Source organism: Molothrus aeneus, chromosome 1, assembly GCF_037042795.1.
Source record: "Molothrus aeneus isolate 106 chromosome 1, BPBGC_Maene_1.0, whole genome shotgun sequence".
Lineage (NCBI taxonomy): Eukaryota > Metazoa > Chordata > Aves > Passeriformes > Icteridae > Molothrus > Molothrus aeneus.
Window position 1 is genome coordinate 9,689,416 of NC_089646.1, and position 24,152 is coordinate 9,713,567.

Here is a 24,152-nt window from a genome sequence, read left to right on the forward strand (position 1 = left end):
TTTGGAGACAAGATCAACCTATAACCTTATCAGAACACAAATTATGTCAGTGAACAACATCCAAAACCTGCAGAGGCATTTGAGAGATTTTTGGCATTCTAATTTATGGATTTCAGTTGCTGTTTTCTAACTTTCAGGCTGCTCAGAAAAAGACAGTTTTTTCTTTAGTTTTTTTTTTTTTTTTAATTGGTTACAAAAGTCCTGGAAATCTACCACTTTTATCCTTGTGCATTTTGATGATGCATATTACTGATTAGGAAGTGTCTCAGCTGGTAATAAGTTCCCTTCATAATTTTTTTTTCAAATGCTGTTTTTATGCAGTTCATACAGGAATCCAATTAGCATATCATTGTGACTGATTAAATATGCCTCATGTAAATTTACATGTCAAAATACATACTGTACTTAAACAAACAGACAAGGATGCCAGTCTTCTGTAAACAGCTTTGCATTCATAAGCTAACTCAGGAACACAAAAGCTTATATTTAAATTCTCAATGACTACCTGAATAGAGTCAAAGGAAGATAGAAAGGTAATGTTACTCATGCATGAAGTGAGAGAATGAATATAGACATTTGTTTCTCTTTGTCTCTGAAGAAAACTATTGACAAGAGATTCCCCATCTGCATATGAGGCTGTCACGTCAGATTAGCTCATCAGGTAATGGAAATTTGGCCTCTGATCCAGAAAAGGTCCCTATGCACTAAGAATCAAGACTGTTTCAAAGAGATTGTATTATCTTAGACAGCAGGATTAAATTAATATGGGAATGACTTCTACTGAAGGAAAATTTTTGTTAAACATGTGCTAATGTTTATTATGCAGAGCATCCACTTCTCATAAGTGATCTTTCTTGACATTTATTCATTACTTGTTGACCTTCCTTGCAACTGAAAAACAAACAAGTAAGTGGACCCCCTCTGAAGCATGGAGCCAAGACCTCTAAAGATGCATTCATGCTAGCACAGATTATGAAAAAGTAGAAGAAACTACACTGTTGTCAGATAGATCATAATGATCCCCCAAAGAGGAACAATTCTTGGGATCAATCAATAAGGACTGGGCTCACAAGTGGATGTTGTAGCTACTCTCCTTAACCAGCAAAGAGAACAATTCAGTTTCAACACTTTTTTCAATGAAAAGTTCACCGATTTACATTAAATATGTAACAAAAGGAAGGACTTGGAGATGACTCATCAAACTGCTACAGTGCAATGTTCCCTTTGCTCTCCTATACTCCAGGGTCAGTGAATGCTCAATTATTCCATGCAAAGCCTAACAGCTTCTAGAGGAAAGGCTGAGAATCTCCTCCCAGAACTTTACTAGCATTGTGATTAAAGGTTCAAACTTGCTAAGGCCCAGGAAAATGGTGAATTCATATATTCATTCAAGTGAATTTCTGATAACAGACTGAGACTTCATCCACAAAAATTAATCAGGAAGAACTGATTATATAGATTTGCATCATGGTTTGTAGTACAGGCCAGAGGGAATAAACACACCAGGAAGAGAATCAATTAGTTGTAGAGCAGAAATCTGTCTATATGACTAGATATATTCAGCAAACAATTCAAGTTGAAGTCCAGTGTCTTCTATGAAAATCAGATTAGGGTACCACTGAGCATGGCAGGAAAAAAAAGGGCACCTTAGCCCTGACTTTAATGAGGTCTCACATGTAAATAAAATGTGGGTAATTTGATCCATATAATCTCTTTCTGATTTCACACAAACCAGAAGAGGAAAGGAAAGAACAAAACAAACCCCAGAGATATTTTCTGTACAGCAATGGTGTGTCTCTGCCAGAGAGATAATCTATCCAATTGCATGTGCTTATTACTCCATCTTATGTGTATTGTAGCACAGAGAGATGAACTACATAAATCACTTCAGAGTCTGAAATAAGAAATGTAAGTGAGAGGCACTTCAAAATAAATGTAGGATGTTGAAATAGTGAAATAATAGAAATATATGGACAATGAAATAACATCTTGATATTGAAATTACAAAAAGAACAGGTGTCATGAAGTATAAAATAACTATGTGCCTGTGGTTGTTATTTATTCCATAAACTGTTTCTGTCACTTCATTTAATATATATTAAAAAAATAGAACAGATTTCTGCATTTTCCAGTATCTAAAATCAGCAATTAAGAATGTTTCTTTGACAGATTTACTATTGACAGAATAAAATTCAGTTTATTTTTAAACCCAAATGTGAAAAATGCTTTAACAAGTTTCAATCTACACCACAAGCTTTAGTCTATATTAATGGGAATCTGAATCCTGAATGTACCAAAATACATTGAAAACAGAAATTTGTTGATTAGCTCTAGCTGCTATCAAAAGCATAACATTATAACATTAATAGTAATAAGTGATGTAAAATTTTCAAATATGGCAAGAAGAAAACTGTTATTTTACTAGATTCGAATCAACTACCTAACAACTTATTTTATCCTTGCTGGAAACGTGGTACAGATGCTTAATAAAAGTACAAACCATTGTTGCTGGAAAACAACAGGAAAAAAAATCACCTGAAGAAAACCTTTTGCTTCTTTTACCTTCCTAAAATTTAAGGATATCCCCTTATGAAATTTTATCAACTATCAATGTTTTAACTACTGACAGAAAGCCCTAAATGAGCTCTTATTTAGATAATTATTTCATTCCCCAAGCCTTGTTTAAGACTAACTTGCAATCTGAAATGTGTCTCTCATAGTTTGTGCAGAAAAGCCAAGGAAGACCTACACTTAATAAACACAACCAGCTTTTTTGGTGCTTGTAACTGAGAAGCATTAAAGTTCCAGGGCATCAAATTCAGAGGAAGGTATGGGTGGAATTCAGTTCTCAAATTGAGACATCTAAACCTAAGTGTCTGCAGAGACATGCTGACATATCAGTTGGTTGCATAAGCTCCCAATGTAGTTAATAAAAGGCAGAAAAATTGTGGAATATTATCAGTAAATATCCTTAATGAAATGAGATTTTGTTTTTGTTTATTGAGAGAAAAATTCCACTATTGCCCATATATGCTGTGAAAAAGAAGCATACATAGACAATTTTCTAGAGGGGTTTTCTCTTTCACAGCAGTGTGCATTTGCATATCATGTGGATAAAAAATAAGTCATTTCAGTTTATGTACATTCATGATTTACCTTACTGTATGAAAAAGAATAAAATTTAAAAGAAACCAGCTTCATTGGAGGAAAAATCTTTCACAAGTTAATAAAGCTGTATAAGTTGTATAAGTTTTAACTCTCAGTGCCATAAGAGTCATACTGTGTACTTTTCACAGAATGTATAATTTTTCAGCTGGTGACTTTGAGACTCTATTTGCCTGTAATAGGGAGATGATTCAGTCACAGTTCAACCAACAATGCATGTAATATTGTCTCTATTAAAGCTGAGAAAAATCACAAGAAAATACTGAAAAATTGAAAAGCACTTTGAGTAAAAGTGACAAATATCACATCTGTGATTTAGTAGCATATGGCTTTTTCCTTATTTTTTTAAAGGCAATGACATTTAAAGCTGCTAATTAAGATATGTCCAAAATGGCATTCCTTGAAATTTTTATTCACAACACAACTAAAATTGAAATTATTCTTAAAATAATGAAAAAAAATTGTTTAATAACACAGTAGATATATTAGGAAGTGGCACAAACAAAAAGACCTTGCATACTTGATGAGGTTAATGGTCTAAGTTTAACAGCTGACAGAATTACATTCACTGAAATATTTGTTCTCTTCAAGTAGAACATCACTTGCCCTCACTCTCCAAATTTAATGTTGTTGTGTTTTGGGGGTTTTTTTAACAAAGCATATACCAGAAGGTCTCACAGAAGGTCTGCTAACCTCCAAATATCTTCCTAACAGAGGCTGAGCTAGACACAGTCCTCCAAATGGTATGTAATGATTTAAGAATGGTTTTCCTTGTCAGCTGCTTTGTGCCCAAATTTTCTTCAATATCCAGGAAAGGGGATAGACACACCAAAGTTTCTCCTAAAAGGACAAACAAACACGATGGGAATGCTATGGTGTGATGATGAGCAGAGACTCAAGTTACAGTTTAGCCAATCCCTGAAGGGATCTCCTTGCCTCTATTGCTACAAATATGGTCAGGAAATAACGAAGTAAGGATTATTTATCTTTAAAATCACAAAAGAATCTCCTTTTCCAAGAATAAGAGAATGTTGAGAGGAGAGTTTTAGCATGCATGCACTTTGGATTTCAAGTTTCACTGTTGTGTTCTGCTGTTCTTGTCAGTAATTTAGTCAGAGATTTTCTTATACATATGCAGTTTGTGCAGCAAACAGCATTATTTATCTATATTGGATAATTTTGTAGAATCAGATGCTCCTAGAAGAACACTCAGAGATGCTCCAGGCCACAGTAATGCAAATCACTTCTGCAGAGGTGGAAGGAAAACAGGTTGGGAGAGAAAGGTAAGAATAAGTGACAGTTTATATCGAAACTAAGGTAGCCTTTAAATAAATCAATTTAAATATCAGTTGCAACCTACCAGAAAACATTTTTCAAAAAGACCTGCTGTTCCCACACATTGATGTGCAAACTGGTGACATTAATTCCATCACAAAATTCACTTGCCAAAAAATGGCAGCCTGTTTGGAGAGGAGTCAAAGGCAAGAACTGCTGCAGAACTGAAACTGCTACAGTCATTTCTGTAAGAGAGTTATTAAGTGCCCTACTTAAATTTTTAAAGTGAATGGAGTTTGCTTTTAGCTAAAGCTAGATGTGCACTGAAGTAGAATAAACCATTTGAAAATTACTACTAAAAGCCACTGGCAACAAAATATCACCCTTTGCCCTTTTCCCCCACTTATTTATTCTGTTGACTAAACACAGCAGCACATGACCTTTGAGGTGACCCAAGCACCTAAAATATCAGTATGGGGTGGCCAAAGGTGACTGAGGGCCATGAGAAAACACCACTTTTCTGAAAGAGCTTCTGGCAGCCAAAGTATTGCTCAGTGCCCAGAATACTATGGGACCATGCTGGGTTTAGTGAGGTACAACCCATCCTCTCTGCACAACAGAAGGTGGAAATGCCTTGCTCTAAAAAGTGCTGCCCTTCCCTTAGCAAAAGATTTTCATGGCCACATTAATTCAGAAATGTGCTCTAAGGGTGCTTGAAAGAGATCTGAGGGATTTGCTTTCACTGGGAGATGTTGTTTGGTCCGAAATCTAAGCAGGACTCCTGTTGTAGTTAATGGAGAACAACAGGATCCTCAGGGGGATGGTATACACTTGACCTGTCTTAGACACCAATCTTAAGTGTGATAGACATGTATGAGATAGATGAGATAGAGGAGTTCCAGATGAGACAGACACCTCTCATGGGATGAAATGTATTAGCCTCTGGAAGCACTTATTACATTGCACTGATTGTAACAGGAGCCAAGGTTGACTGGCTTATACTTAAAGCAGCTCAAACGAAAGACACCTGAGTTAGAGGAGACGAAATCCACTCTCACATTTAAATTTGATTACAAAGAATTGAGTTAGCTGACACAATACTGACCATGACTGATTGGGTCCGTGCTCAGAAGGACAAGTCCAATTCAACACTGAGCTGCAAGGTAGCCACTGTAATTAGTTAGCATGATGCTAAACACACTTGGTTTTTTTACCAAGGCATTCAGTCAACTCATTTTTAATATGAGCAGGATCATTTACCAGTGAAAGCATGCGGTCTCAGAAATATGGGACAGTTACAAATGATCCACCTGAGGTATTTATGGAAAAAAAAAATTCCAATTCTATTCTGAACACTTCAAAATACACAATGGCAACGAAGAGAAAATATTAATTCCCATTTTAAAATAGGAAATTACATATGTTCTGATGAACCTCTGAATTACTTTGAAATAAAAATTAGAATTCTGCATTGCTAAACTGAAAGCTTTTTTTAAAAAGTAGAAGTGAATGAATGAATGAAAAAATCAACACATTCTGCCAATGTAAACTGACAATATTTGAAAGTGTTTTCTTTAAAATAAAATGTGAACTTAGCCTGTATACGGTCATAAGTTGAGTGAAGCTATCTTGATTTAAATAACCAAAATTTATGTTGCCATAAGCACAGAGAAGGGAGTTTAGGAATGTATTGAAACTTTTAAATTCCAGTACCACTTACACATATGAAGATATTTATGTAAAATAACTGGCATATAATTATAAAGAGAAACAAGTGACAGCAATAACGCATGAATGGTATTTTATGTTTTGCTAAAGATGACTAATGAACTGAATTTCTATGGAAATATAGTGTGCCTGACATTCTCATACCTACCCAATGAGTTCATAATGATTACTGCTATTACAATGAATACAAAATTAATGAATAATAAATTAAATCCTTACACTAAATTGATATTAGGACCCTCTTTAAGTAATTTTTTGTAACAGTCAAGTCACAATCCATAATAACCTTCTGAGAATAACAAGTTATGGATTTAATTACAGATAAAAAGAAATATCTTCTATTAAAATGTGGGAAATTATGCCCTAAAAAATTTAAAATGGAGCAGATTTTGGAAAACAGCAAAGAATGTTCATAAACTAAAATAATAATATTAATGAAAAAGGAAATTAGAATGTCATGTTTTACATGCAGTTTTTTTCAAAAGAAATATGCCAGGGTTAGGATAAAAGATGAACTAGCCAAGCATACTTATGAAAATTTGTAATGGTTTATAACATATAAATTTAAAGGAACTCTCTCATTTCTACACACAAAAATCCTGTCAGAAGAATTTAGCTAACAATCAAAATAAGTGTCATGTCTAAATGTGGTAATCATCAGTCAGGATTCATCAGAAATCTAAAACATTGAAGCAAATTTTTGTTCTAACAATCTTCCCAGAAATCTTCTGGAGGAAAGATAAATGTCAGCTCCACAGATATATAGCATTTTGAAAGTTTAAAGACTCTTGGAAATAAAAGATGGAAGATATTTTAAGGGGGTACAACCTTCCTCTGTGTCCTACCACATTTAGTGTTAGAGGTTCTGTATAGCTATATTTCATTAATCTGGACATCTTTCAGAATTAAAAATAATTATTTCACCACAAATCATAAACATTTTGATTTATCATGATAAAAACCAGCCTCCAAAAGTGATTCTGACAAAGTCACTGTGATATCTTGGGCTCCCTGGCACACTGCTGGAGACTTGTGACTTCCACCTCCCTTGGCACAAGGGCAGAACCCATCTGCACATTTTGGAACACGTTCAAGAACTCCTGAAGATCTTCACAAACAGAAGATGCACTCAAGTGCATTTCCATCAGGTACAACAGTTCCTGAACAGTATGGTGAAGACTGGAAATTATTCTTATAACTGAAGTTTCAGACATAAAAAAAAAAAGAGTTTAAGAAAGAATACTGTGTCTCAACACAGAGAAAGAGTACATTTAAAATCTGTAAAAAATGATTTTGCCCTGGAGTGGGATTCTATATGAATGGCTGTATCTGGTTCCTTTAGCCATGTATCATCTCTCCAGCAGTGCTCAAAAGGAAGAGTATGGAAATCAAATACAACTGGTTTCAACTTTTTCAAAAAATATGTACACTGACTTCTAGGGATTCTCTCTCTAATGTGATAAAGGCTTCAAAAGAATGCAGAGTATAAAAATAAAAAGGGTATAAATGTACTATCTAACTTCAGCACGTGTAAGCATCAACAAAGACAGTCTCTCCCACATAAGTGCCTGGGAGAGGGCAGGGCTTGACCAGCAATAGATTTCCTATTCTTGCAGAGATCTACCCCAAACTCAGTTTTACCTCTTATGATACCACTGTTCATAAAACCAATGACAGTGGCTTAATGAAAAAGGGTGACTTGCAAGTTTTTATCCAGAACAGGCACTAGCAGCATAAAGTATGCTCATCAGTGGCACCAGTGATAGATGGTGCATTACTAGATGCACAGTAAAACCACATTGAAGCCTGTTCCTAAGGGTGTCAGAAATTGAAGGTGCCCATGGGGTCGTGAAAACATGCTGAGACTCTCTGCTGCATTACTGACCATTCTGTTGTGACAACTTCCATTTCTGCTTTTTCTCAGTGAAGAAATCTGAGATGCAAAGGCATTTTGGAATGAGGATTCTTAGATGCCAACTGCCTTCTGTCTAAAGCAAAGATCTATTTAACTGTATGGCAATATTCCACAAAGTTTGTTTAAAACTCTTAAGGGCAAGTTGTAATTCATTTTGGTACATATGCCCCTACATATAAATATCTGCCAACTGTAACATTTTTTGTTGTTAGCTGCATAACAGATATCAGTTAATAATGGATATCAGTTTAACAGGTTAACCAGATTAGAGCTCTTAAACTCTCTGATGCTCCTTACCTACATCTAACACAGCAAGAAACCAGTATTAAGTGAAAGATGGATGCACTTATTTAGACTGGCAAAGAGTATCACATAAGTAGAAGCAATATGTAGAAAAATATGTAATAAACATCCAAACATTCCCTCATCACCACTTTAATAATCAGAGAAGAGAATCAGCTTCCTTGCCCATTCTGCCACTTAGGCAAACATCTACCCAAACCTGCTTTTCTAGCCTTACCACATTTCCCAACTTCCAGCTCTTTTTTGTCCCCAGTACTGATTTCAGATATTTAGTTATTCTATGAGAGCTTTGCTGCCAGCAGGAAAAAGTGCCTTGGATAGAATGAGAGGCAAAGGAACTAGAGAAAAAAGCAGAATTGCAGAAGGACTGAGAAAGCCATTGCAAATGTTTGGATCCATCCACGTTCACATCAGAAAACCTGAGAGGGGCATCTGATTCTTCAACATAAAGTTAAAAAAGATATTAACTTACCAACAAATAATAGTTATTAACATATTTTACTAGTCATAAAGAAAGCAGAGTATTTGGGAGCTGCCAAGGGAAAAAAAATTTACTTGCCTAAAATGTGACCTATCTTTGAAAATATTAAGTTGCAACACAAAATAACACTTTCTATATAAGGTGGATTTCTCAATCTGAAACACATTAAAAATACTTTCAAAATACTCTTAATTTAATATAAAATAACAGCCTCTCTGACTTCCCAGTTCTCAAGTGGAAATTATTTCCTGTGCAAACCCATTTTACAGCCAAGGGTAGTAACCAGACCCAGTGTGCTTGATTTTAGCTGCACATTTCCCATTAATGTTAATGTGAGATTCACAGCTAAATTGCTCCACATGGGTGCAGGATATACCCTCAAGTTGTTAAATGAATGAAGAGAATGAATACATGGGGATTCCCATGAAGAGGAAAAATGCCAAGGAAAGAAATATCAGAAAGAATAATACAATACACAAAATCCATTCAGAGAAGGAAGGATGGGGGAGGAAAAAAAGGAAGCATTTTCTGATCTCTTTCCAAAATCAGTTGTATTGCGGGTTCCCTGAAATGATGTAACAGTTGAAAAAGGCTTAACCATCTCCTATAAAACCTCAATCCTGAAATCCAGAAGAAAAAAATAATCTTTTTCTCAATTAAAGTCTATGTTTCAGACTAACCTACCATTTTTAAGACCTAGATTTAAAGCCTTATCTCTTTTTGCTCTGGATTATATGTAAAGACAAAAACTGTCAAAGGAATATTTTCCTCAGTTCTGCAGCCCCATGGCTCCTGATTGGCAACCGTTCAACAGTTTGTGTGGCAGAGCTGATCAAGGTTAAAAACCACTCAGCAAAACACCAGTATGTTTTGACTGCTACCAATGAAGTTCTACTCCAGCTCTGACTGCAACCACTGAAATATTGCAACCTTCTCTCATTGGGTTTAGCTCTAAGATTTGGCCATCAAATCCTTACTTTCATTTCCACAGTACACACTAATCAGTCCCAAACTATTACTTTTTGATGGTCTACATTCTTTCTCCATGTACAGTAAGAATTTCATGGTCACCAAATACCTATATTGGGTAGTTTAGTTCATGAAGCAAAATCAGAGGGAATGAACACTTAATTGTGTGTGAAATCACTGCAGACCTGAGGGGCTGTCTGGAGTTTAGGAGCACAGCTGAACACCCTGAACTCCAGTGAAATCTTCCCTGTTTCTCTCTTATATATGTATATATACATATATAGATACACAATACAGACACTTTCAGTAGAAGAAAGAACACCATGATGAGTGAGAACAATAATTTTTAGTTTAGTGTGATAAAGACATGAATGTAACACCAGGAAAAGACAATCAACATTATAAAACAAATGGCACATACTATAAAAATTTCCATTGTTTTCATAATTGTATTAAAACAATTATTTGTTTGGGGTTTTTTCTTTCATATTTTCTCATACCTTGCTAAAGTACTTTAGCAGTTTAAAACCCCTCTCAATTAAACAAATCCACTCAGAGTAGTGCTGGATGAAGTGAAAATGCCCACAAGAAAATGGGAATATTTTGCATGCATTGAATTGAAGTTTTGCATTCATGTATTTGAAATTACCAGCAATGTTTTTTTATTTTCAGCACCTTTTTAAAGTAGAATAAGTGCATCCTTTTCTTTCCTTCTCTTTATTAATATTTTAAATGTAAATTAAAAGTATTATCATTATTTATCTCTGTGTACATGTATAGCCACATACACACACACATAATAAACATGTCTGATAAATATATGTGTATTCACACACACATATATATATAATAATACCACATGTCTATATATAACCTCATATAAATGCATACAAATATATATACAAATATACCGTGATACTCTGTATCACAGATTTCCCACATTTCTCCAATTTCATATTGGACGTTTACTCCTAAGCACCCATTTAGCTAATTTTTGTGAACTCTGATAAATGAAATTACTCTGTTTTATTGGTTCACTTATGCTCAGTGCAAAACTACAGTGAAAAGTGGTTTCCACAACTTCTAATTACAAAACATTAGCTACCTGAGACTTCTCCAGCTGAGCAGATTAGCATAGATCTTCTCTGCTGACAGCTTTGACCTTCACTCCAGCAAACACTTGTCAAAATGCCAAAAGTAATTACCTGGCTGTTTAGGAAGGAGTAACGGGGTGTAGCTACCTACCTTTTCTTGTTACTGATCTAAAATGTCTATAAAACTTTGCCAAGAGGCACCCTCTGGATTTTGGCATATACATTTTTTTCTCATCTGTCTTTTTTTTGGTCTTTTTTTTTTTTCAACAGACTATCAAATATTTGGTATATGATCTCCTGCCAGCCAATCCCATCACAATTCTGGGGGACAGTCTAAATAACCTACTAGATGGATCTTTCAACCAAAACCATTTTATGACTGCTGTCATCCTGATTTTGTTGCACCAGGAAAAAATATATTTAAAAGCAAGAGAAGCAGCACAGAGAAAAATGATCATAATTATCCTATGTTGATGGTACTGCCTATCCTCTGAATTAACTTATACATTACATTACTTTTTTTTTTCCTAAAAAACCTTTTGCTGTTCGCACTTCAGATTTACAATTAAGAAAACTGAGCTGCAGAGAATTTACAGGTACTACTTGAAAAATCTATGGCTAGATTAAATCTAGAGATGTCTTCTGACTTCAGCCAACATAAATTCATACAGTTTCTCTTAATCTAGAAAGTTCAAATTTATGGAAAATACATTTTAAACATAACAAAGAGATTTAACATTTTCCTGAGGACTAGGTAATTCTAAAAGTTTTAAGTATTTACAGATTCTTACAATGGTCAATTATCTCTAAATCCTGAAAACTACTTTTGTCAGACAATGGAAAACATCATCCCCAGATAAGAACAATATCAAATGGGATAAATTCAACTCAATCTTATCTTGCATGTCATTATGGATATGTGGAGCTCAGGAAAACTCAAGGATGAAAAAATACAAACCCCTTCTTTGGCCATAGATAGCCCAGAAAACAAACAATTCATGCAAATCAAGTCCCTTGCCTTGTAGTCCCAACACTCCCTAACAATTGTGCACAGTATCAGGCAGGAGCAGCAGCTGCTGAAGGAGCCCTCAGTCCATAGGAGAAAGACTGCTCAGAATGAAGGCAATGTTAACACACACTGCTGACAAGTGAGCCCTTGTGAGCACTGCCAAAAAACTTCTCTTATCTTCAAAAACTCTCTCAATGCTCTCAAATAATTCCTAGTCCCACTATCAAGAGCTCATTACTTCCCCTCTCAGATACATCCCTCCATGAGCTATCAGCAGCAGAAGGTCATGCAAGTGCCAATTTTCAAGAGAGATGATATGTGAATCCCCTGGACCTTCTAACTAAGCCTTTTCCAGCCAGAAACCCCCACCTGCCCTTTCATCCAGGGTCATCTTGTGCCTCCTTCCCAAGATGTCAACCTGTAAATCGTGTTTTAGCAAGAGAACAAATTGCTCCCAGGTTCAGGGCAGCTGTCCTTACACTCTGTACCAAAACACCACACTTCTGGAGAAGGGCCTTTTCATGTTATTACTTTTCTCCAGGTAAAAGGGAAAACAGCCTGATTCTCAAATGAGTATATTGATTTTCTGTTTTTTCTCTTGTGCTTTAAATAACAACTATTTTTCATAGACTCCTGAAGTAGCACTGCTCTCACTCACAATTTTTATTCTTTGGCTCATATGAAGGCTATCAGCTAAAATCACAAGACTTCTAATCATCCAATTTCATATATTAAAAATAGGATATTTAGTTACATCAGATAAAGTCTATTTTCCTGTTTGTACCAACTGAAATAGAACACTATCTGTTCCACATTATCCCTGTTCCACATGGTGCCTAGTGTTTATTTGCATGCACGGTTGTAAATCGTTAGGTTAATCTTGTTGTTCCACATTTTGAGAAGTTATAATCAATCTGTCTAATGGGGGGAAAAAAAGGTACTGACTGTTCTTTTCAGGGTAAAGATGAGGTTACAATGCTATCTGACCTAAATCAGAGTTTCTACAATTCCATTCTTTATGCTTACCTAGAAAGTTACATAATCATAAAAAAATATTACACAGCCAAATTATTCTTTATATAAAAGCTGCCTTTCAATGCATTCAAAGATCAACGCGTGATCTTGCATTACCAGATTTCTTCTAACTGTTGCATTCCTAAATTATTTGTTGTAATATGCTTGGGATCTGCTATAAACAGAGATAGCATCTTATGTGTACTGCACAAAAATGCATAAAACTTTATTAAAGAACTATAACATTTAGAGGTGTCTGGAATTGTATTTATTATTGCTGTATATGTCACAATGCATATGTATTTCAATTTTCCAGGGAAATGTGCTGTTTATCATAAAAATGTGAAATGGAAGCAATTTGGCTAAATAATATGATGAAATACAACATTAAGCAATTGTCTTGGGGTTGGGGATTTCTGCTTGCTTTAAGTCAGAAATAAAATTAGTTCTCAAATATTTTAGTGTGGGGACTTTTTGATGCTATGTACACAGTGGGACCCTCCCCAGTACTGCTGCTATACAAAAAAACAAAAGTATTTTGTTTCAGTCACACATTCTCTGTGCCATGGATATTAGAGCACCTATTTGTTCATTTGCACCAACTGAAAATTGTCCTACACATAAAAGGTACAGGTCAGTTTCAAACATCTGTGCATGGAAATCTGTAGCTAGTTTAAATGGAAAAAGACTTTCCACTACCAAAGTCAAAAGTGTGTTGGGAGATATCCTTGTCTTGAAAAAAAACCACTTTGCACTCCAACTATAGGGCAATTTGATCCTGGATTATCAGATCCGTAGGTGTGAAGAAGCCAACTGCACGAATTTGGTTATTTAATAGTATCACATATGGTAATATTTATCAAAATTTAAATGTTTCTATTTTTACTTGCTCTTAAATTAATTTTGAATCCTTAAAGAGCTTTAAATATGTTAGCAAAGGACGATGTGAATAAAGGAGACTTATGCAGAAGAAATCAGGATTCGCACCAGAAGACTTAAAGAGAATCAATCAATAGAAAAAATATATCTTTGAGTTTGTTACCAAGCAGCAATTACAGGAAGAAGCTTTCCAGTGTACTAAATTCTACCATCCTGACTTCCACCAATCTCCCCAGATTTACATGCAGGATCTATGTATGGCAGCTCTATCATCAACAATGTCTCAGTGATTCTGTGGACATTAGTGATGATTTCTCTCTCAAACTTTTACCCACCTATGATAAATATCACTTCATATAATCTATCATTTCTCTTTGAATGTAGAGGCAATCTAGGCAACTATTTTTGAATAAATGCCTAACATTTCAACAGCTGCAACAGATTTAGATGAATTCTATTTCCACTATTAAAATGCATTTAGATATATTAGCAGAGGGCTCTTTAAAAAATTCAGCTTAAAAATCTCTATTAACCTCTAAACCATTACATAAATTACTTAAATGGAAGACTTATTTTACCAGTCTCCATAGGCCTGCTTACAGTTTTCAGAAAAAAAACACCTAACAAAAATACATGAGTTTCAATCTAAGCTTCCATTCTGCTGTTTCCATTAAACCTGTGTTGTTCAGGTATTAATTACTGTATTCCACAATATTCTAATATCTACTCTACACCAATGGTGTGTTTCTCCTTATTTTAGTTTAATTGACAGTTTTCTATTAATGGGTGTAAATAAGAGGCATGAAAATGCAACGACATAAACTATCATTGCTTTAAATTAAAGACTATTAACTACATAATGCTAATTAGCTCTTTTTGTTTTCCTCCCCAGTTTTACAAAATTATTAAGTAGCTTTACAATTCCCAATAAGCAGCTGGATTTAAGGGTTTATGCTGGAAGAGATGACATGACTTTATAACTTGAACAGGAGGAAGTTCTGCAATTTTCTATTAAAACAGAAAGTGATTTTAAAGACAAGAAATATTTCTCTCTAAAATTAGATGCCTCACAGTTATTCTTAGAGGAGAGAGGTGTATGTTCAAATGAATTCTACCCCTACTAATCACAGATATGAATACCATAATTAGAAGGAAGTCCATGGAGAAGAGGCATAACCAAAGGTACTTGTTATTCTTCAGGATTGAGACATTTTCTGAACAGTGGCACTTTTCACTTGTTCTATTTTTCAACAGAAGAACAAGGTGGGAAAGAAATGCCATCTTGAAAACTCATTAATCATTGTATCAGACATTTGGTATTGCAGGAGACAGTTCTGTTTCTGAATAATCTTCAAAGCCATAATGACATCCTTTATTCAGCAATGGACGGATTCGAGGAAAATAATTCAGACAGATTTGGTGATACAGCAGGTGAAAGGAAATTGATCCACTACAGAGAGCTCAGGAGGTGAAGAAGGACAATGTGAACTAAGGAGGCTTGAGTAGAAGAAATCAGGATTTACACCAGAAGACTTAAGAGAGGTAAGAACAGAAAAAGACCTGTCAAATCTTTACGTTTCACATTATAGACCAAAGAATTGTAATCCTACTTAAACCAGGGACAGGGCAAGTGAAATCAGATGAACCTCACAGCCTCCTGGCTACGTTGTTCAAAGTTTCTGACACAGAAGCTGTCAATTCTCTTCAAAGATGAACTCCAAATTATTCACAGACACATTCTTTGTTACCATCTCAGAGAGCAAGATATCTTATTGCACAGTGTACAAAAATCTAGATAGAGAGAAGGAATTCACCTGAAGACTTTAAACTTGTTGTTTACTTCATCACAGCTGAATTGTGATCTGACAGTGACTGACCAATGAATACTTTCAAAACAACCATCACTGCTCACAACTGTGGGGTAGAAAAAGGATCCAAGACACTCTGCCAGCATGGACATGTTGGTGCCTGAAGCAAGAGTTCATCTTGCTGAGACTTCTCACAAGACTTGCAAAGCTTACGCCAAGAGTCAACAAGAAAACCAAGGCTAGCTACAGTGATTTTGCTTTTTGAAATTGAAATTTCCTCCTTTTGATGACACAGAATTCATGTCTCCTGCACTGACAGCCACCATGAAAAACAAGGTGGATGTTATTAGCAAACCAGCACAAAAAAATACTGTCAAATTTCATGATGTCAGCAAGAGAAGCAGTACACTGGAGGCAGAATAAGGCATAAATACTTTCTTCACCAATTGAATGCAGGTTCACAAAGAGCTTGGCCATTTAGTCATCCTAATTAAGAACTATGATATCTTGGACCACTTTGGACCATATGATATCTTGGACCATATCCAAACCAATCAGACACCAGCAGCTGGAAACACTACACAGGGTAAGTTAACTCTAAGGGGTTTGAAGTATTCATTTAACTCAAAAGGACTGTTTAATGCTAAAAGCTAAGGATGGTGTTTTGTCTGTTTAGAGCTGCCAACTTCAACAAAAATATTCATATACACAATAGAACTTTTTGACATTGAATTTTTTATCATGGAAATTTCAGCTCACAGCTGGGACATGACCAAAATTTGTAGATGTTAAATCTCAAAATCTGTAAGAGTTCAGATTTAATCATTTGCAGTCATTTAAAACTGCTGAGAAATTCTATATGTTTTTTAATATATTCCAATAATTTTGAGGCAGTGTTTTTATTCAAATCAGCTTGCTGTATTGCATAATACAGTAAAATTTGAATAACAATACATTATGCTTTGCATTTTTGTGTTTCAGCAGAATTAATTTTGTGATGTTTTATTTTCAGAAATAAATCACTCACAGAGGAATGATTTTTAGACAAGAAGTTCATATGATTCAACAACCTACTCTCTAAGTCAGGATAATAGTCCCCTTCAGACCACATGCAGTGTGAAAACGTGAATTTCACCAACAGGGCAACAGCAAAGTAAAAAAAGGCCCCAACCAAAAAGAAAAAAAAAAAGAAAGCTAACCACAAAACCATCCAAACCAATGGTTTAGTTTAAAGTTATGGAAATTAAAACTGAAAAATTTTCTGTTCCTATATATACATTAAATAAATCTAAATTTCTGACCTTCCATACTAGTGGGTATCACAAGTTATCTTAGGCACAAGAACTTGCACACAAGACCTGTTAATTCCCTAATATCTGGTTATATGCACAGACTTTAACTGTGCTGTCTGTCCCCATCACTACCATGCCTACACCATGCCCACAGGCCTTTGCTTTTCAGTCTTCACCTAAACACCTAAAATGTTGCACTTCAATATAATACAAAAAGAAATGTGAACATGACTCTAACACTAAAAGACATTTCAGCAGTGCTGAGCATCTGTTCCCAAAACTCTCCTACATCTCTTTTCCCTGTGTTCAGAATATAAATGACCATTACAGATACCTGATGCCAAAATTCTTTGCTTGGAAACTTCAGAAGTTTCCACTTTTCTAATTATCACTGTCCTTGCCTAAATGGTAGGATTCTGGACTACATACAAAGCAATTTCATTCCTTATTTCTACATCAAATATATTACAATTTTCTATAGAGTTATCTTACCGATAATTGTTCTCTGCTAGGTTTCTCCTGACCTTTAAACTGAAGAGAAAAGAAATATACATTTGTTTGTCTAAATGATGTCATGCCAACTGTAATTACTCCTAGAGCAGGTAACTAATGTCTTGAGAAAGTTTATTTCTTCAAAACATTGAGATTAAATTACATTGCACCATTGAACCTGACTCATTAAACAGAAATAGGCCAGAGGACAGCTACTTGATGAAAGATGTATTCTATCATTTGAATGCCAAAGAGTGTGAAGCTGGCAAAATGTTGGATGTCCTGCTCTAGAACAAATAAAGGTATTGTTAATGTGAGAAAACAAGCTATTCACAATTTTAAATTACTCTGCTGTCAGCTTCCTCATATAATTATATAGCCCTAGAAACTGAAAAAAAACCCCAACCAAAAGTAACCAAAACATTTACACAGAATTGGAACCGTGAATTACTGGGAAAAAAAGTTTTATCAGCAAGAATTTTTCTAAAGGATTTTAGAGAGCTTATTTTCCCTCAAGACGGGTCATGTGTGCACCAAGAATAATAAATCTCAAACTCCAAGACAACAGAGACAACCATTTTTGTTATCATACTTCCATATCTCTCTTTTTTAGTGGATATTTTAAGTCCTTCACCTCCCTGCATAGTTACTAAATAGTCCCATGTCTTCTCTAACCTGAACATTTTTCAAACTCCACAGAGGAGGATGGAAAACTTTAAATATAGTTCCCTATATTTAAGCCTTAAATAGTGCAAGGAAAATATGAAGTGTATCCATTTTGGTTACAAAAATATATGCTACATGAATAATGAGATCAAACTGCTGCACAGACACTGTTCTTGTGGCTATCAGTGAGACTTGCATGTATATAACACCTGCAGAAATAGATTCCTTTTTGCAAATCTGAATAATTTACATTCCTATGTTTATTATGCCATCTGATTACCTCAATTTCCAAATTCTTTTCATTTCTAAGGATGTGACAGACTGTGAAATTCTTCTGTCCATTTGGTCTGTTCAATTTCTGTAAACAAGATCTGCTTTCCAAGCTCCTGGAGGGATGTCAAGTTCCCTAATAGCAGTACAGCATGGAATTATGCATTTACCTGTGCCTACCTTGGAAGTATGCATTGATTTATTCTCCTCTGGCTTCCCTTGGTAAATTAAGTACTTGGAATGCTTTTCTTCAAGACACTGTTGACTTTAAAAATTTATAATTACAACTAGAGCCTGAAAAAACTTCTTATGTAAGTATATATTGCTGTTGATTTTTTAAGAGAATTTATTTTTGGCTTAGAGATCTGGAAGTAAGACGTTTGCTTAAAATAAATGAACTGATTAGTGAGTACATTGACAAGCACTGCAACTTCATGAGTTAGAAAGAAAAGATAAGATACTTTTTAAATTTAAAATATTTGAGGGATGGATATATTTCTGAGCTCTTTTTATTTTTTTAATGTAAAGGACAAACACAAGGTTTAGTTATGACAATACTATGGCCACACTGAAATACCAAGAGGAGCTTATGTAAAACTCCTATAAACCTCTTTCTGCAGCCATCAAAACCTGAAAGTTTTAATTCACTAAGCAAATAGAAATTAAAAAAATGCTTGGGATGTTAATGTAATAAAGAGTAGATGAAATTACTGTATAAAATACGAATTTAAATTGGTGAATCTGCAGAAATTCTTAGAATCATAGAACATTATGGTTGGAGAAGACCTCCAAGACCATTTAGTCCAACCTTAACCAAATACCACCATGCCCACTGAACCATATCCCAAAGGGCCAAGTCTGTTTGGTATTGAACACTTCCAGGGACAGTGACTCCATCACTTCCCTGGACAGCCTGTTTCAGTGCTTAACCATCCTTTCAGTGACATTTTTCTCAATATCCAACCCGAACCTCCTTTGAGACAGCTTGAGGCCATTTCCCTTTGTCCTGTTGCTGGCTGGGAGAAGAGACTGACCCCCACCTGGCTGCAGCCTCCTTTCAGGCACTTGTAGGGACTGATGAGGTCTTCCCTGAGCCTCCTTTTCTCCAGGTTAACACCTCCAGCTCTCCCATCCACTCCTCACAGGGTTTATGTTCCAGATCCTTCACCACTTTGTTGCCCTTTCTCTGGGGTGGCATTATTTTGTCCCCAGAAACTCCCTACTTTGTCAGTAGCATTTAAGTTAAAGAAGTTGAAAACAACTACTTTGATTCCAGTGGTAAGCAAAACCAGAATGTTATATCGTGAGTTTCACTAAAATAAACAAGTTACAGCATTTTTTACTTTTCAGAATAGTTTGCTAGGAACAGGCCAAGGCACATCAGGAACCTCCTGGACTTGATAATGTTTCCACAGCATTGCTAAATTTCAGTGGATGTCAATTCCATTAATTTTCTTATGTGTAAATTTTTGAATACATGTAAACCTTATTATCCACAACTGGAAAAACTATAAACTGCATTCTGATTTATTTTAAACCTGCCTTCTGCCAGTTTCATCTGTTCTTGCACTGCAAAAGCAATTATACAGTCCTGTCCATATTCACTGTGCAACTCTAGAGCTGACAGACCTTTCTCATACCATACTCTTTTTTTTTTTTCCAAAATAAAGTTTCCTTTCTTACTGCACCACTGGTTATATGGAAGACATTCCATACTTATATTCATGCCTTCTGCCTTTCCCTGAATATTTCCATTTCAACCAGAATTTCAAATCCATCTGAGGTATGAGAAGCAGTACTATATGTGGTATTTAAATAAAGGCAAAGGACATATTTATGAAAGAACAAATGATATTATTCTGTTTTCTATTCCATTCCAAATAATCCTTAAAAAACGTTTCCTCATTCAACTGATAATGGAGACTGAACTGTCATTTTCATCAAATTAGCCATTACTACACTAAGTACATTACTATGTAGACCTTGTATGCAAAGCTATTTTTTCTCCATATGAAATTTTTACAGTAATTTACAATGAAATTCATCTGCCATTTTGAGTCCATTCACTCAGCTTTATTCTACATTTCTAAGATCAACTTTCACCTTTAATACTGTGAATAATTCAGTATTAGCAGGATTTCTCACCATCCTGCTCACTCCCTTTTCTAATTCACTTGTAACTATGTTGAATGTTACACACTGAGCAGAGATCCTTACATATTTTTTTCACTATCTTAGCCTTTTAGAAAACTAATACTTTTTTCCTAATCTCTGTTTCTTGCCTCTTAACAAATTAGTGATTCACCATTTTTCTGTTCCATATTCCACATTCTAAGAAACAATTCATTTCCTTAGAAACTTCTGGGAAGACCTTGTCAAAAGCCTCTGGCAATGCAGGCAGGCTCTACCAACAGCATCATATTTGCTGATCCTTTCAGAGAGATTCAACAAGTTTACAAGACAGGGAAGATCATTGTTATAAAAAAAGCCATATTAAATTTTCCCAGGAAAAAAAAAAATCATACCCATTCATGAGTCACATAATTCAGTGCTTATTGTAAATTTATAGTTCTGACAGTACACATTTAGGGTTTTTTGACCCTGCTACTCTTTAATCAAAAGTTAACAAGACCCTTCTCCAGTGCAAAGGAAAATTCTGGCCTAGGAGCTACCCCAGTTTTTTCTGTAACTACATTCATCCATGGTGAAGCAAAAGTAGAAGTTAATAAACAGATTGGAACTCTCAGTGTTTATTTACATGAACTTTTCTTGTTTCTGTTTTCAAGCAATATTGCAACTTGTTTACTTCTGATTTTTAAAGTCTATCAATTGAGTAATTTGGAAACAAATCAGTCATAAATTCAGATACCTTGCAAAAATTGTTTTTTGCAGTCAACAGCTCCATAATACAGTTAACAGCCAAGCTGAAAAGGAGCCAATAGGAGTCCTTAGAGCAGTGGAATTTACTCAGAAGCAGCTTAATTCTAGAAATGCAATCTTTACTTCCAAGATTAACTTGTCATTGAAATAGTTGAAACAGCACAACAAAAAAAGGCATATTTCTATCATCTTTTGCTCCAGAAATTAAGGCTAAGGTGTAATAACATTTTTGTTCCCTGAAAAAAAGTATCAGAAAAGTGATCATCTTTTACAAATGACTAATGTGTTTTTACGAGCTTTTTTGACAACACCAAAGAGTTTTTCACCTCACTGGAACTTGATGACAAGCCTCTATTTAGTTTTCTTGACAAACAAGGAAGTCTCAAACAGTTTTAATGGACTTAAAGATGTTAAACTTCAACTTTTCATGTGCCACTCACCTCTCAATTCTCTTCCTCTTTAAATGTCACAGTTCTGGGAGAACAGGATGTGTCTGTGCTGTTTGCAGTGGTACTGACTGCTAAACAGACGCGGGGAGTCACACTTTGGGAAAGGAGGACAAGGACTTACCTGCTTCTTTGGCAACATCTGCAGTTGAAATATTTTGGAGGTTTGAGCGCACTCGGAAGGTCACAGCTGGTCCCAGCACGCTGAAACAGATTATTAAAAAAATGTAAGATTCATAATCAAGAGACATGGCATAATATCCCTTATCAAAATAGGTTTTTAAAGAGAACCTATTAAGACACCATTTAGCCCTCTTCCTTTTGCTTCATTAGCTACATTTGCATACATTTTTATACCTCTTGTGGTTTCCTTTGTGTATTTTGTGCCTGTCTGAAAGAATTTCAATGACATTAACTAAACTTCAGAACACTTCTGTAAATACTATTCTTATTATGAAGATGGAAAAACGGAGGCACTGAAATTGCTATTCAGTGAAGTACAGCATAGCTCATCACTGGAATTCAGCATCCAAAGAAGATTACATGCACTTTCACATTTATATTCCCAATATCAACACAATTTCAGTTCCTGTTGTCACAACTGCAAGTCAGAGGGACAATATAAAAACTCTGAATATTTATCTTAATCATATTCTGCAAGAATATGTGTGGAGAAGAGATTCTGGACATATCTGATCCAATAGCTGGTTTTGACCAGAAAAATACCACAAAGTATTTATCATTTAACAATAGAGAGGATAACAACTCTTGAGAGGAAACTATTTGACTCTGTGAAGACCTTTCTGCATGTAGCCTGATGCTCCTTTATGGCACTAAAATCTATAAGATATTTACAGAGGAAGCAACTGATTAGCCAGATGTAGAATGGCAATGTACTCAGGGCTTCACCGAAAAATATCACTGTGTAATTTTAAGGAAAAATAAAACTATATTTGTAATGTTGCATTCATTCTCCATCCATCCCAATAAACATCCTACATGTACATCTGATGAAAGGAAATAAGAAATTTCAGGTTCATGTCCTTAAAACTAAACTTAAATACTTATCTACAAAAAACATTAAAAAATACACATAAAAATATAGGGAATGTATTATTGAAGAAAAATTTCTGGGGAACAAGAGACTATACCAATTATAATGCAAGAATTTACAGAGGAGAAGAGCATAGGGTCTGAAGAAAAACAAAAATTGGCACTATTTTATAGAATTTTCTTACATAATATGTATTATGCAAGTTCCTAAGGTTTTTTTAACTCACATTATCAGAGAAAAGAATTGTATGTATACTGTGAAGAGCAACCCTGCTTAAAAGGTGAAGTGCATGGGCTGGAACTGTACATGTAACAGCTTTTGACTTCCTATGGCAGTGCCTTAGGAGAGAATGAAATCTGAAAAATTTTTGCATAGAAGAAATAAATTGAAAAATATTTTGTTGCAGGGCTTGAAATGAAGTATTAAGTGATTCTTTTAGTAACATGTTCATCTTCTACAATCACAGAATGGAGAGCACTTAATGAAGTGTGCTTAATTGGATCACATATATCCTAGACAGAAATACCTTTAAACTTTTTCCATTTTGCATAGTAAAAACTCTTTCTTAAATATAAGACTTTGCTTTGAGGTTACAAAGGGAATCTGAGTAAGAATAAGAAAGATCCTTTCATCTTTTACTAGCAAAGCATGCACTGCACACATTTTATTCTGGAGTTAACAGGGACTGCCATTAATCAATCATTTTTCTTGAAGTACTCTTGGGAGGAGGGGAGAAAAAGAAAACAGATTTTATTGTTAAAGGACACTCTAAAAGCCTGGTCACTAATGGTCAAGAAACACTTTTAATAATGGCAGGAAAGTACAAAACATTTGTCAACATCATATTAATATTATAGATTAAAATACTCAACAATTGCAAAGTACTTTTTATTTGAGATAACTGCTGTACAAAAATCCAGACTGTTCTGTCACTAACCCTGCGATAATCGACCTGTTTTAGGATATCAAATACTGACTCTAAGTAATCTTGCACTGTCCTTCTTTTTGTGCTGTCAACCTAAGAGAAATGCTGATTCCTCTCAGGTGCTCAGATATTTACAGTGCCATTAGCAGTCTGCTTCAAATAAAAGCAGCATCACCCCAGTATGCAGCTCTTGCATCACCATGATAGGAGGGAAAGAAAAACCAATTTCAGATATTCCCCCCAAATCTTCACTGCATAGTCCATTACAGCTGAGAACCTAGAACCAACACAAAATTTCAACCACAATGTAGTTATACTTCAGCTCTATCAGCAACACAAAAAGTTTCCTGCCCTCCTTCCCTTACCTGAATTCTTTACTTTTTCCTCTCAGCCACTCCCCACTTCCTCTCACTCGTCCTGCCCTGCCCCACTCCCAGCCACCTTGCACTTCCTGGCATCAGTAAAATCACAGATTAAAACCAGATCA

At 35.1% G+C, this 24,152-nt stretch overlaps 1 protein-coding gene across 1 annotated transcript in view; it reads right to left on the reverse strand.

Moving 5' to 3' along the window:
- PTPRN2 (protein tyrosine phosphatase receptor type N2) overlaps positions 1 to 24,152 on the reverse strand; it is a 636,053-nt gene that overhangs the window by 327,348 nt on the left and 284,553 nt on the right. The window contains exon 11 of the mRNA XM_066551162.1: positions 21,811 to 21,890. Within this exon, the coding sequence (XP_066407259.1) occupies positions 21,811 to 21,890 (80 nt within the window). The remainder of the gene's footprint in view (positions 1 to 21,810; positions 21,891 to 24,152) is intronic.